At 37.7% G+C, this 13,141-nt stretch overlaps 1 protein-coding gene across 2 annotated transcripts; it reads left to right on the top strand.

The window, feature by feature from the left end:
- Nucleotides 1-113: 113 nt before the first annotated feature.
- LOC117812490 lies at nt 114-12,615 on the top strand. 2 transcript variants are annotated; one of them, XM_034683277.1, is made up of 5 exons: nt 114-237; nt 2,411-2,526; nt 7,538-7,592; nt 10,230-10,306; nt 11,810-12,615. In XM_034683277.1, the coding sequence occupies exons 2-5, from the start codon at nt 2,418-2,420 to the stop codon at nt 12,304-12,306; spliced, it is 738 nt and encodes a 245-aa protein (XP_034539168.1). In that variant the 5' UTR covers nt 114-237; nt 2,411-2,417; the 3' UTR covers nt 12,307-12,615. The 2 variants fall into 2 exon arrangements, with proteins under 2 accessions (XP_034539168.1, XP_034539167.1); XM_034683276.1 differs by lacking the exon at nt 114-237 and adding an exon at nt 1,622-1,667.
- Nucleotides 12,616-13,141: the final 526 nt, after the last annotated feature.

Genomic DNA, 13,141 nt, shown 5'->3' with positions numbered 1-13,141 from the left:
GATCCGGACCGGGTACCTAGGGTAAGATTAGTCAATACATAAACAAAGAGCACTACAAAGAAATACATTATAATCACCATCTCCGAGTCACGGTCGGCTCTTTAAGCATTTCACAATTATCTTCCATCTGATGCTATTGTTATGCTTTTATTTTGAAGGAAATCGGACATTTCCTGCCAGAGTCTGTTCAAGTTCGGTGTCTTTATGAATCCGGTGTCACCTTTCAAAATAAAACAGGTAATGTTACACTTTTTGTTTTACAGAAATGAAAAGTGACAAGTTCCACAATCAGACTTAGTTACCTCTGATCAGGGGCGTCGTAGTGGGGGGAAAAGTGGGACTGACTACCTAGGGCCCAAGTGGGAAGGGGGGCCCTTAATGGGCCTGAAATAAAATGGGTTTACTAATAAGCTTTTAATTTGTTTTGTTATAACTGCAATAAGATAACTAAAATTGTCTGAATAAATAAAAAAAACATTCAGAATTCCTTTCTTGAATTACTTACCGGCTCTGTGAGATGCACGTCTCATGCCTAAAGGGGGGAATTGTCATATTTTCATATAGCATCAAGTGTGGCTGAATCTGATTGAAAGTAAACTGTATGTTTTTTAGAGTTTTATTTTACTTCATGAGGTTAGATTATACCAAGTAATGCCCCTTTGTTGTAATTCAACAATTCACTTGGCTTCAAATAATCTTGTTTACTGAGGTGGACAGTCTGAAGGTCAATATTTTGCAGTTACATTTGGAGAAATTGTATAAAAAAATATTGATATGTAGCTTAGATTTGAGTCAGTTAACCAGGATAGTTTCAAGCATATATTTTTGTTTAATGCAAATAAACCAGTATTATAGCAGCAATGTTATATTTTATAGGGTTGGCTGTGGTGATGGGGCCCACTGAGATATCTCTTCAGGGGGCCCAGAATTCCTGGTGACGCCCCTGCCTCTGATACATAAAGGTCTTAAACAACTATTCATTAAAAAAGACAATAATATTTCACATATCACAAATACATTTTACAGAACAAAAATACATTTTACAGAACAAAAATACATTTTACAAAACACAAATACATTTCACAGAGCACTTGTTTGTTTTAACAACAACAATTTTATTTAGTCTATTGATTCCCATTGACTATATAATAATAATAATAATAATAATAATAATAATAATAATAATAATAATAATAATATAATTAATTATAACAAACAGGAAGTAAAAATCAAGAAACTTGTAAATTAATGTATGTTTCTCCCCAGTTTTAAAATGAAATGTCAGTGAAAAAAATGAAAAACAGTAAAAAATGTTTGCTGAAACTGACCAACTCTACAATATCATCACAAAAACAAAACAAAGAAACAAATTTCTTAGTCTCAAAGCAGACTTACACGCCTGGTATTCCTTTGTATTTATTGTACACCCACAAACCCATGCACACACACATGCGCATGAACACACACAGATGCTGTAGTCACTGTGGCATGGCAGAGGGTGGGGGTAGTTCAGTCTCAGCCTTAATGTTTCTGAAGTGAACTACGTAAATGAGCAACATGCAAATACAAAACACGATGACTGCTGCCATATCACATCCTCCATTTTTACAACCCATTTACTAAAATCGACACACTACTTTAACCCAACTGTGAAGCCATCAGCTGAGGTAAGGCACATCCTCAGTATTTCAAATTAGAAGCTACAATGTAGTTAATCCATTTATATCTAAAGGTATTATCAAATTATTCAAAACTACATTACTGTATCTGGAATATATTGATATCCCGACATTAAAGTTAACTACATTCTCAAGAAATACATATAAAAACGTATGTTTGGGAATCATTCAAAATATGAAAGTCCCTTAATTATTGGGAAAATAATAAACTCTTCCATGAGTATCCAAGTCTTATTTCTGAGTCAGCAGAATGAGTAAGGATTGCCACTTTGTTGACGTGTTTTTGCTCAAAGTTGGAAGGAAGCTATTGAAAAGACAGGATATGGGGCATGCAGATAAACAGAGAGATGGGCATTTTTACGCTCTGGCCATAAAGATAGTTGGAGGTGAATACATCTCTGTGGCCTAAACATAAAATTAATTCAAAAACTGCCGCCCTCGTTCATGTTCATGACAACTTATCAGTGTCTTAGCTTTTAAGTTTGTTACCAGTGAGGGGAGTCAGACTTCCTCACATGAAAAAGTCCCTCAAGCTTGTTGTTTCTCAGAATGCTCGGCTAAAACCCAAAATAACTTTTGACATAGTCAAACCAACCCAAAAGGGGAAGTGGTGCATGGGTCGTCTTTCCGATTCACGCTGCTGTCTACTGAAAAGCAGCAGCTCTTATTGTCTCTTTTCTGACAGCATTAATGTGATCTTCTTCTCTTTAATCCTCTGTGCTGTTGGGCAGGGTGACCATGGATCTTCTTCCTCTAACCATGATATGGGTGATCATCGGGATGATTTTTGTGAGTGTGGTGATCAGCGTCATCTTCATCCTCATCAACAAGTGCATTTCAAAAAGAGGTAGGATGAACCTCCACTCAACCCTTCTCTGAGAAGCCTCGTCTTTGCATGAAAATACAGAACTGTTTACTTCTTCTCTTTGTGATTTTTCACACTGCTTTATCTTTTCATCTCATTAACATCGAAATGCCTCCTTTTCTTTTTTTTACAGAGGAGAACAGCCTGTAATACATGCATCATCAAAGCTGTATATATTCAAGCATGATAGATTATATTATTTTACAGTTTAATACTTCTTCTAATACACTTAAATTAACCAAGTATATTAACCCAAGTTTGGTATTTAAGTTCACTTTGGACTTCTTCACTTTGTTTAAACTTGGGTTAATTTGGAGATACAGATTATTAAACCTATAAAATAAAATATTTCCAATATAAAATGATGAACTTTACTCATCAATTGGAAAATAATATTGAATATAGTTGAATATAAATAAAGTATTATAAAGATCTCAGTCATGACTCTGCACAGTTTGTGGTGTGTGTTATCTCACAATAATCTTGTGATAAGATAATCAAGGACTTAAGTGTTTCACAAACACACAAAAGCATGAAGAAAAAAAGATACAGGAGTTAAACTACAACAGCAACATGTAGTTTTACTATTACAGGAATTTTTATTCCAAAAGAGTCCCTACATGAGTTTATTTAGATAAAAGTCTGATTGTTGGTCAGTTAGTCAGCAACCACAGAGATGGTGGAGTGCGGAAACCTCAGTCGATCAGCAGTTCCTGTGAAACTCAGATCAGTTCATCTGGCACCAACCACCATGCCTCTTCCCTGTGACTCCATGTTATCCTTTATTCTCTATATGTGTGCTCCTTCAACTGACCGGCACCTGAGAGCGCAGGTTGGCTGTGCATGGAGAATCCTGTAATTCACTTTTCTCTCTCTCTGATGCTTGGTTTGAACTCAAGCAGGTTGCCTTGACCGTATCTACATGCCTAAATGAGTTGCTGCTGTGTGATTGGCTGATTAGATATCAATGTTAACCAGCACTTGAACAAGTGTACCCATAGATCACAGCGAGGACCCAGAATCTTCTCCCAGAGGATTAAAACTGAAACTCTGGACGAAGACTCTGGGTCACTATTTTCTGTGCCTGTCTAAGATCAGACTGCTCATAGATGGCTTGGAGGTATGGGTGTGTTTTGACTCCCATCATTTCATTCCAATCTGTACAAGATGGGAAATTATTTCAGCTGAACAGACAATCAGAATCAGAAAAACTTTATTTATCCCTGGGGAAATTCAAGTGACCAAACCAGGCTGTTATGCCTTATTGAATAATATATGTATAATAGTAACTTAAACTTCAGTTTAACACCTTCAGTCAACATGGAAATATATCCAATGTTGTAGTCTGGGGCAGAGACTATCAATGTGGGCCCTCCAGCTGAAAGCAATATCAATATAAACCCTGAGGTACTTACTGTATATGAGCCAGCCTGTGTTCATCATGGAGGCACTCACTCCCCTCAGATCAAACCCCATCTCCTCAGTCTTCTCCATGTTTGGCACAAAGCAGTTTACATTGTGCACAAATCTCTCTCACTTAGCGTGATGGACAGAAGCAGTGCAGCCTCTGTGCATGTCGCCTAGGATAGCTGTATCATCTTATAACCTGATGACATATTTGTTAAGGTAATGAGTCAGAGGTCTTCTTATTCAACATGTGGCTTCAGTGTTATGTGCAGAACAAACACAGCTATAATTGACGACCACACTATGAACAGTGGTTAGAGGTCTTTGTGTGCAACAGCATCTACGCTTGCAGAGTCACATTTGTCCACAGACTTTACGATCTATAACACAGAAATCCTAATCATGCACAACCATCAGGCATTACAAACCGAATAACTGTACAACAATTATTATGTCAGTGAAAGAAGATGTTTGTCCTTAGTCCAAGTGACGGCACGTCAGGGTCACCACAGTCTTTAAATATTTGATGAAAAGCTGTCGAGAAATGAGTGCCAGACAAGTAGACACAGACTAAGTTTATTTTTAATGACTTCTCTTTATGTTGGGTTACTCTCTCTTCTGTTTTCTTAAGGCTACATAATAATTGATGTTGCCCACATTTCAAAACCTGTCAACCAAAGTCTGAGTTTTGGTTTCTTTGTGGGATCAATTTTGGCCTGACGTCCCTCAATGTTGCATTTATGACCTCAGTTCTTACAAAATGACAGTGTCTTGCATGTTCTCGAAGAACTTAACAGACTTTGGTGTTAACTGTTTCTCTGTGACACCACATCTCATCAAATATACGTAGAGGGGGAGGAAGACGTGACAAACTAAAATCAGAACGAAAGAGGAACTGCATTTCTTTTTTTTTCAGACAAGGATGAAAAAAAGACAGTGTACTGGACCATATATTTCTTACATTTAACGTCCAATACAAACATTTTCTCATGATGTTTTGAAGTTATAACTTAGAGTGTTGTTTAAATAACAGGAAATACACTTACTTAATCAGATGTAAAACTTTCCTGCCAAGAGTTAAATGGAGAAAAAGCTCCAGCCAGAAACAGCCAACCGGAAATATTGTCTTCACCATATTGTCTTACCAGAGAGGTAACTAAAGAGGTGTTTTTTAAATGGCAAAGGAAGAAGTACAATATTTCTGTTTAACTGAGCTATTAGTCATGGCCACAAGGTGCTGCTCACGAATGTTAGAGATCTTAGTCAGGTAAACCCTCTACCTGTCCCCTGAGGTCCGTAGCCTGAGTGTAATCCATCCTCTCCTTCGAAGTTCACATCAACTCTGTCACTAAATCCCACTTCTCTTGTGGGTGCTCACCTGCAACAAGCCCTGACATCCCATCACCCCAACCCAAATCCACCTTCACTGTCTCCCAGTAAAATCCTGCATCAGTTACAAAATACCACTCCTCACCTACAAATCCCTCACACTCTCACCCCTCAGTATCTCTGTGACCTCCACTCACACATACCTATAACGTTGCATTGAATGGATATACTTTATACATTTGGGCTGTTACAGAGCAGAGTCAGGTGTATGTGTGTCTGATGGCCCCTGACTTGGAGCAGGTGTGGGAATCTGATATATATATGCTCTTTGGCTGTTTTTTAAACTGCTATACTAGCAGTATGTATTGATTTGGCCAAAATTCAGTATGTAGTATGTGAACAAGAGCAAAATCTGCAGTATGCCAAAACTTCCTAGATTGATTAAGGAAATTACTCAGTATGCATCGGACCAGTCTCCCTCGTATACTGTTCCCACAATGCACAGCACTAAGGTTTTGCTTTTTCTTTTCTTTTCTTTTTTTTTGATGGGGGCAGGCACTCTGTTTTTAGATGTTGTGAAAACTATTAAATTCCATATAAACCACTTATTAACTTTTTAAATCACAAGTGGATGCTAAAAAAAGCAGTTTCTCTATCAGCTTGGTCGCTGTTTACTTCCAACAGAACAGTCATACTACATACTACCTTCAAAAGCAATATGCAGTATGCAGTACATACTGCATACTGCGTTTGTAGGTAGTATGTAGCAGGCCGTTTCAAAAACAGCCTTGGACTCCAGTGCTCTGTGCTGACTCATTGGCTGTTTTCGAAATCTCCTGCTACATACTACCCACGAATGCAGTATGCAGTACGTGCTGCATACTACATTTGAAGAATTGGTTTCTATGGATTATATACATTTTCACAGCACCTAAAAATTGAGTGACCCCCTTCAAAAAAGGAGAAAAAAGTGAGATGTTAGCGCTGCGCATTATGGGAAACAGTACTCGAGGGAGACTGGTCTGCTGCATACTGAGAAATTTCCCGAATCCAGTTAGTTTTGGCACACTGCAGATTCGCCCTTGTTCACATAAAATATACTGAATTGTGGCTAAATCAGAACGTACTACTAGTATAATAGGCGGTTTCGGAAACAACCATTGGCTCTCATCCTGAGATAGTGAGAGGATCTTCTCTGTGTGGCCTCTGTGTTTTGTTGTTTGCTGAAGCACCACGAAAACTCTCCTGTGCCATTTACTCTCCTCTTGTCACAACAAGAGAACAGTTTTGTTGATGTTGGGCAGGTCTTTACTTCAGTCTTTTCTCTTCTGAGGCATCTCGAGTAGCCATAGTCAAGGCGTTTCCTTATACTCTGGTTTTCTGTCAAGCCGTCTGTTTGAAGGCACCTCTTTGTGTTGGTCTTCTTTGTTCTGGTTTTTCTCTGTCCTTTCGATCACTTGTAATTGAAATTACTTTTGGAAGCTCTATGGTCCGCATTTGTGTCCCAAACCGCCTCACCTTGACAATCACGTCAATAAAAAGACCTCAAAGGCATACCCAGTAATGTGTATGCTTCTAATGTGCTCTTTGGGCCTTCACGTTGACGGTGTTTTTCAAATGAAATTGAAGTTTCCAATAAATGAGGTGAGCAGCAAACATTAGTTTCACTTTCGGTACCTGTTTCTATTTATTCAGCTGAAAAACCCAATAAACTTTAATCAGGAACCACAGAACGGGAAGAGAAACTAAACCACACCAGATTGTCAGTGTAACCGAGTGAGAATTACTCTGATCCTTTCACTGCAAAGCATAATTATAATTGTATGATTTGCTATTATTAGAGGCCCCCTCTGGATTTGATTAGCTTAGATGAAACTTTAATGATCCCTGTGGGTAAACTGAGCTGCAGCAGTGAAGACAGCAGCTCACTGATGGTTTAGTGTAAGAATAAACAGAGCAAATAGAGGGTATGGAACATGCAGCTACAATGTATAGATTGTGCATATGAAAATGTAATGACTGTATGTTTATAGATGAATGCACAAATATGAGCAGCTGATGTGATTTGATCATAATGATGTCCTACATAGAGCATCATTATCATATGCTCTGAAAATAATCTTGCTGTATTTATTTTCCTCCTGGTTTGTAACAACATGATCCAGTGTCATACTCCTGCTGAGCTGTTAATGACTCAACCACAAGGACTTTTCTTCTTCCTGTAGCTTAACTTCTTCTTAATCTTTTTTTCTCACAGGCAAACACAAAATAACAAACCCAAGTCTTCAGAAAGGAACTGCCTTCAAAGTCAGGTAATGTTTGGTTATGTGAAACTAATCCACTTTCAAGCATCTGTAACTCATATTACCAAGTCATATTCTTTATTTCTTTAATTAATCCTAAATGTAAGTGTAAAGATTTTGTTGTGTTCACACCTGGTTTGTGTGCTGGCAGGAAAATGAGTTTGTCTATTACACCCTGTTGACTCCCATAAAAACCTAAATTTTCCTGCTTTTGCTTTTTTTTTAATGAATTAAACAACAGAGGATTATACCAGACATATATTGCTAATGAACTGATATCCTATTTGAAGTGTGAAGAACACTGACCTCAATGACAGAACGGCTACCCCCAGAACTTACTGAAGACATACTGACAGAGTTCATGTTCCCTTTAAAACAATTTAGTTATTCAAATAAGCCCCTAATAGCTTGAATTTGAATTTAAACTTATCTAAAACAGCAGCTGACATACTGAACTCCCAAAATAACGCTTTTTGTCTGCACTTAGTTTAGCACATTACATACAAATATATCAAGTACACCCGAAATGATATTAACTTTAGTATACTTCTTTTTCACCTGGGGTGTAAAGGGAGTAAAGGGTCCCTTGTTCATAAACAGCTGGGAAATAACTAGTAGTTTATTAAAATGATTATCTTTAGCTTCACTTAGCTTTCCACTTGTGTATTGGAGAGACATTTTCCAACACACACTTTTGCTTTTAGTTGGTAAAATACTGAGTTTAGAGGTAAAAAAAAAAACTTGATTCTTTACGACTACGTTAAATACAATTTGTAAAAAAAAATGTAAAAAAAAAAAAATAAGAGAGGAGACCAACTTAAAATCTAATTATATCCTTGCTAACATTAGCCAATTGATAGGCGCGGTAACACTTTACAATAAGGGTCCCTTAATTAGCGTTAGTTAATGCATTATTAAGCATTAATTAACAGTTTAATAATAGTTTAATAATCGTTATAATGTATTACCCAACATTAACTAACACATTAGTTAATGCATTAATAAGCAGTTAATTAATGTCCACTGCTCAGAGTTAATAAATACATTACTAAGCATTAATAAAAGTTACAAAACTTAATTAGTTAACCATTAGTGAATGCTTTCTGGACCCTTATTGTAAAGTGTAACACATGCATCACTTAAGTAACACATTATAAATGCTAAACTGCCTCATAAGCATAAGCATAAGCGTGTGCATCACTTTTAAGTGTCCTCTGGAAACACTTCTGTTGTGTTGCTGTCTATTTGCAGCGCGTTTTTCTAATGTATTGTGTTGTGGTCTTTGCATCGCGTTTTCTAAATGCTGCGCATGTGTTGTCAAATTGATGAAGATGTTTTCTTAATTTTCTTGTGTTTTGTCTTTTTGCATGTGTTTTCTTAAGTTGCAGTGCTGTGAGCTCTCAGGGCCACCGTACTTCTCTGTGCCAGTTGAGATGTTATCTGTGATTATCTGTTTTATTCTAAATAAAATGTGTAAAATTCTTTACATGTGTTGCTTCAACTACATTTCAACTCATTTTGCTTCAGCGTATGTGTTACCTAAGGGATACATGTGTTACACTTTACAATAAGGGTCCAAAAAGCATTCACTAATGCTTAATTATGGTTAAGTAATGCGTATGAGGCAGTTTAGCATTTATAATGTGTTACTTAAGTGATGCATGTGTTACACTTTACAATAAGGGTCCAGAAAGCATTCACTAATGGTTAACTAATTAAGTTTTGTAACTTTTATTAATGCTTAATAATGTATTTATTAACTCTGAGCAGTGGACATTAATTAACTGCTTATTAATGCATTAACTAATGTGTTAGTTAATGTTAGGTAATACATTATAACGATTATTAAACTATTATTAAACTGTTAATTAATGCTTAATAATGCATTAACTAACGCTAATTAAGGGACCCTTATTGTAAAGTGTTACCGATAGGCGCTAAAGATTAGCTTACATATTAAACCATAGACTGTATAAATAATGGACTTAGTATCCGTGACGTCGCTCCTTTTGTTCCTGAGCAACCAACTCAACCAAATTTAGTGTGAGGTAAAGAGGCAGGGTTTGAGCCTCTCAGCCAACAGCTATGTGTTCCTGCCTGTCAGTCAAGTCAGTCATGTCCTTATTTGGGAAAAACTCGTAATCTTAATATCTTCTGAACTGTCGCTTTAGAAAAATGTTTAACCCCTGTACAGTGTGTGCCGGTAGAGAAATTTTCTACGTAGACCCAAGCTGTTTTTTGAACCAGGCTGTAAACATGTTTATTAATGCTGCAAACATCATCACACCTTTTTTTGAAATGCTGTGAATGTGGTTTCCGGTGTTTCTGCGGCCAGTCTCAAGTGGATGCTTAAAACTGCAGTTTATAACACTTCTGCATGGGCTTCATGTTTTGAAACTGGAGATGTTAACGTGGTATCTCTATAAGTGTTACTTATAAAGAAATCTAGACTAGCTGTTCTTTTTTCAGTCTTTGTGCTTTTCTAAGCTAAGTACTTGATGTAGTTTTATATTTATCAGACACATAGGCTTATTTAATATCAATCCTCTCTTCTGCAAGTCATTTTATTCACAAACTGTGTCTTAAAATCAGGGTATCCTCATTAACATGACCATAAAACTAATGTTTCATTTCTTGACCTCACAGCAGCAACAAATACCAGGAGACGAACCTTAAAGGCAACATCCCATCTTTGCCTCCTCGGACACAGTTTCTCACAGCAGGCAAGGCTTTTTATTGGATGTCTGAATGGATTATATAATACAGTACTACCCATCAAACCCCCCCCCCCCCCCCCCCCCCCCCCCCAACCTCTTATCTTCCTCTCACGTTCACAACATTATCACGAAAACTGCAAATAAAACCTTTAAATCTATCTGCTATTTGACGATAAGCCAAAATCTAGGAGGAAAAAGAGGATTATTTTTGGGGCTCACATGAGTTTGTCAAAAAATAACACGTGACCACTAATGACAGAAAAATTAGGCAACATGAAGAGCAGTGAAATATAAACCTCCAACCACAAAAAACTGGAGTCAGATCCAGTCAAGAACCACATATTCTCCTCCAAACTGTGGTTTCTGTACCAACAATGATCCATGTGTCACAAATTCACACTGTGAGGAATAAAAATGATGTTCAAAGTGAGGCTGAACAAATAAAGTGCCAGTACTTTTACAAATCTTGCCAAAATATTTGGATTTCTTTGGAACTACTTTGTTTCCATTAACTAAAGGAACTCCAGTTTTCCTCCAGACTGTAGAGGCAAACCGAGTGTGAAGGAGAACAAGACTTCTTTTCTGTAAATCTTGTAGACTGTAGAATAATAACTTTCTGCTTATAAAATCATAGACTCTAAAACATGGACGTAGTCTCAATGACGTCACCCACTGGATCCTGAAAAGGCACTCTCTTCACCATGTTGAATATGCTGACTAAACTTAACTCTTGGTCAACCTGGAAACAGATCCAGAGGTGGAGTGGGTGGTCAACTTGGCCACGCCACTAACTTACAAATATATGCATAACTCTTAACCGAAATGCACCATTCTCTGATTATATTTGGATTAAACAAAAAAGTGCTTCTTCCTTTAGGACAAATTTAGCCCATGACTGTGTATTTATATATACATACAAGCAACTTCCAGGCTTGAAATAAGAAGTCAATGTGGAAGTATAAAAAACTGCAGTTCCTTAAATGCAGCTTGAGGTGAGCTGTAAAAGGCAAGGAATCCCCATTAGCACCATGTTAAGATGGCCGTTTTTACAGGAGAATAAAGTAGAGGGGCTTTATACTAGAGGGTTTATCACAACATTTAACACTTTCATCAACACTTTAACCATAGCAATGTAGGAAACACTTACATAGGGGCTCAGCGTTACTTTCTATACTAGTCATTTCTGTGATAAGCTTGCTAAAGTGTGTTTAAGGCTAATTCGTTTTCTTGATTTTTCATGTCAATAACTTGAGTCTGACCAGAGGAGGAAGGAAAAGTCAGCAAAAATCAACATTTGTTTCATATTTCCAGCCACATTAGCAGCTAACTACTACTCCTAGCTTCTTAGCATTGAGGCAACCAGCTGATGCAATAGATCAAACTGGAGTGATACCATCAACATCACTGAAATCTTCCAACACGCCACTAATTTTTAAAGATGTATTCTTACACTATCTCCCTGGATGCTGATAAAATGTTTAATATAGAGTATAAAATGTATGGTTTCAGAGGCCCAAAGCTATGAAAATCTGGCTGAGGTACCCAACTACGAGCAGAGCATGCCGGAATATGAACAGAGCGGGCCAGACTACGAGCAGAGCAAGCCAGACTACGTGCAGAGCATGCCTGACTACGAGCAGAACGGGCCGGACTATGTGCAGGGCATGCCGGACTATGAGCAGAGCGGGCCAGACTACGTGCAGGGCATGCCTGACTACGAGCAGAGCGGGCCGGACTACGTGCAGGGCATGCCTGACTACGAGCAGAGCCGGCCAGACTACGAGCAGAGCATGCCAGACTACGAACAGAGCATGCCAGACTACGAGCAGGCCCTGGCTGAGCTGCCTGATTATCTGAATATAGAGGATGAGGAGGTAATTCTTCCCCCTCTTCTACCATATCATGATGCAGATCCAACAGCAGACAACGCTTCCAGTGAGGACTATGATGACATTGGAGGTGAGGATGGAACCCAGGATGAAGAGGACTACGATGATGTGGGATAAAACTGGGAGGGAGATTACAGTCTGAGAGACATTTTTGAAGTTCATATATCTGGATCCTGCTGCAGAGATCATGATGACGACTTCTCCACAGATTTGATTAATATTAAGAGAGACCAGCGGGAGATGAAATGAATGTGCACAAGCTTAATAAAGAGATAAGTGGACTAACAGCCAAATGATGTATATAACTGTTCTAATAATTGTCTGAAATCATAAACGTCTGTTGTGATTTGATCTGCTGCATATAAAAAGTATCTGCTGATAAAACAATGCTCGCCTGTCTTAATAAAGTTCTAGTTTTAAAATTCAGATTTTATCCCTTTTATTAAAAGAGCCACTCTCACAGTCTGAACAACAGGGACTTTAATTATGTTTCCAGAAACTGGTCCGCTCCAATAAAAACTGTGTTTGCTGTCAATTTAAGTAGTGCATTAAAATAAGATTTATTCATAATGTAAGATAATATCCGTGCCTGATGGTGTAACTCTTATTATAATCTATATTCACCTGTAAGATAAACCCTGAGTAAGGAAAAACACTTTGCATTGAGAAACGTCAGCTGACAAACTGATTATCTTTGACATTTGTAATTACAAAGATGTGCTCTGAGTTAGCATATAGATTGCATTAGCATAGAATTAGCTGTGATTTTGCATAATGTATGCCACTGAGAGTTTCTCAACAAGACTCACAACCTCCTGTGATCAGCACTGACTGCATCTGAGAACACTTTAATTTGGTGAACTGTGCCACCTCCTCGTGATTGACTCTACAACTTTCACAGAAACATTGGTTTTCTCTGGAGAGAAGCTTTTGTAGCAGATATCCAGTCACT

The sequence above is a fragment of the Notolabrus celidotus genome, chromosome 5 (genome assembly GCF_009762535.1).
Source record: "Notolabrus celidotus isolate fNotCel1 chromosome 5, fNotCel1.pri, whole genome shotgun sequence".
In the NCBI taxonomy this organism is placed as follows: domain Eukaryota; kingdom Metazoa; phylum Chordata; class Actinopteri; order Labriformes; family Labridae; genus Notolabrus; species Notolabrus celidotus.
Note: the sequence above shows the minus strand (reverse complement) of the source record. Positions and strands in the feature narration are given on the sequence as shown.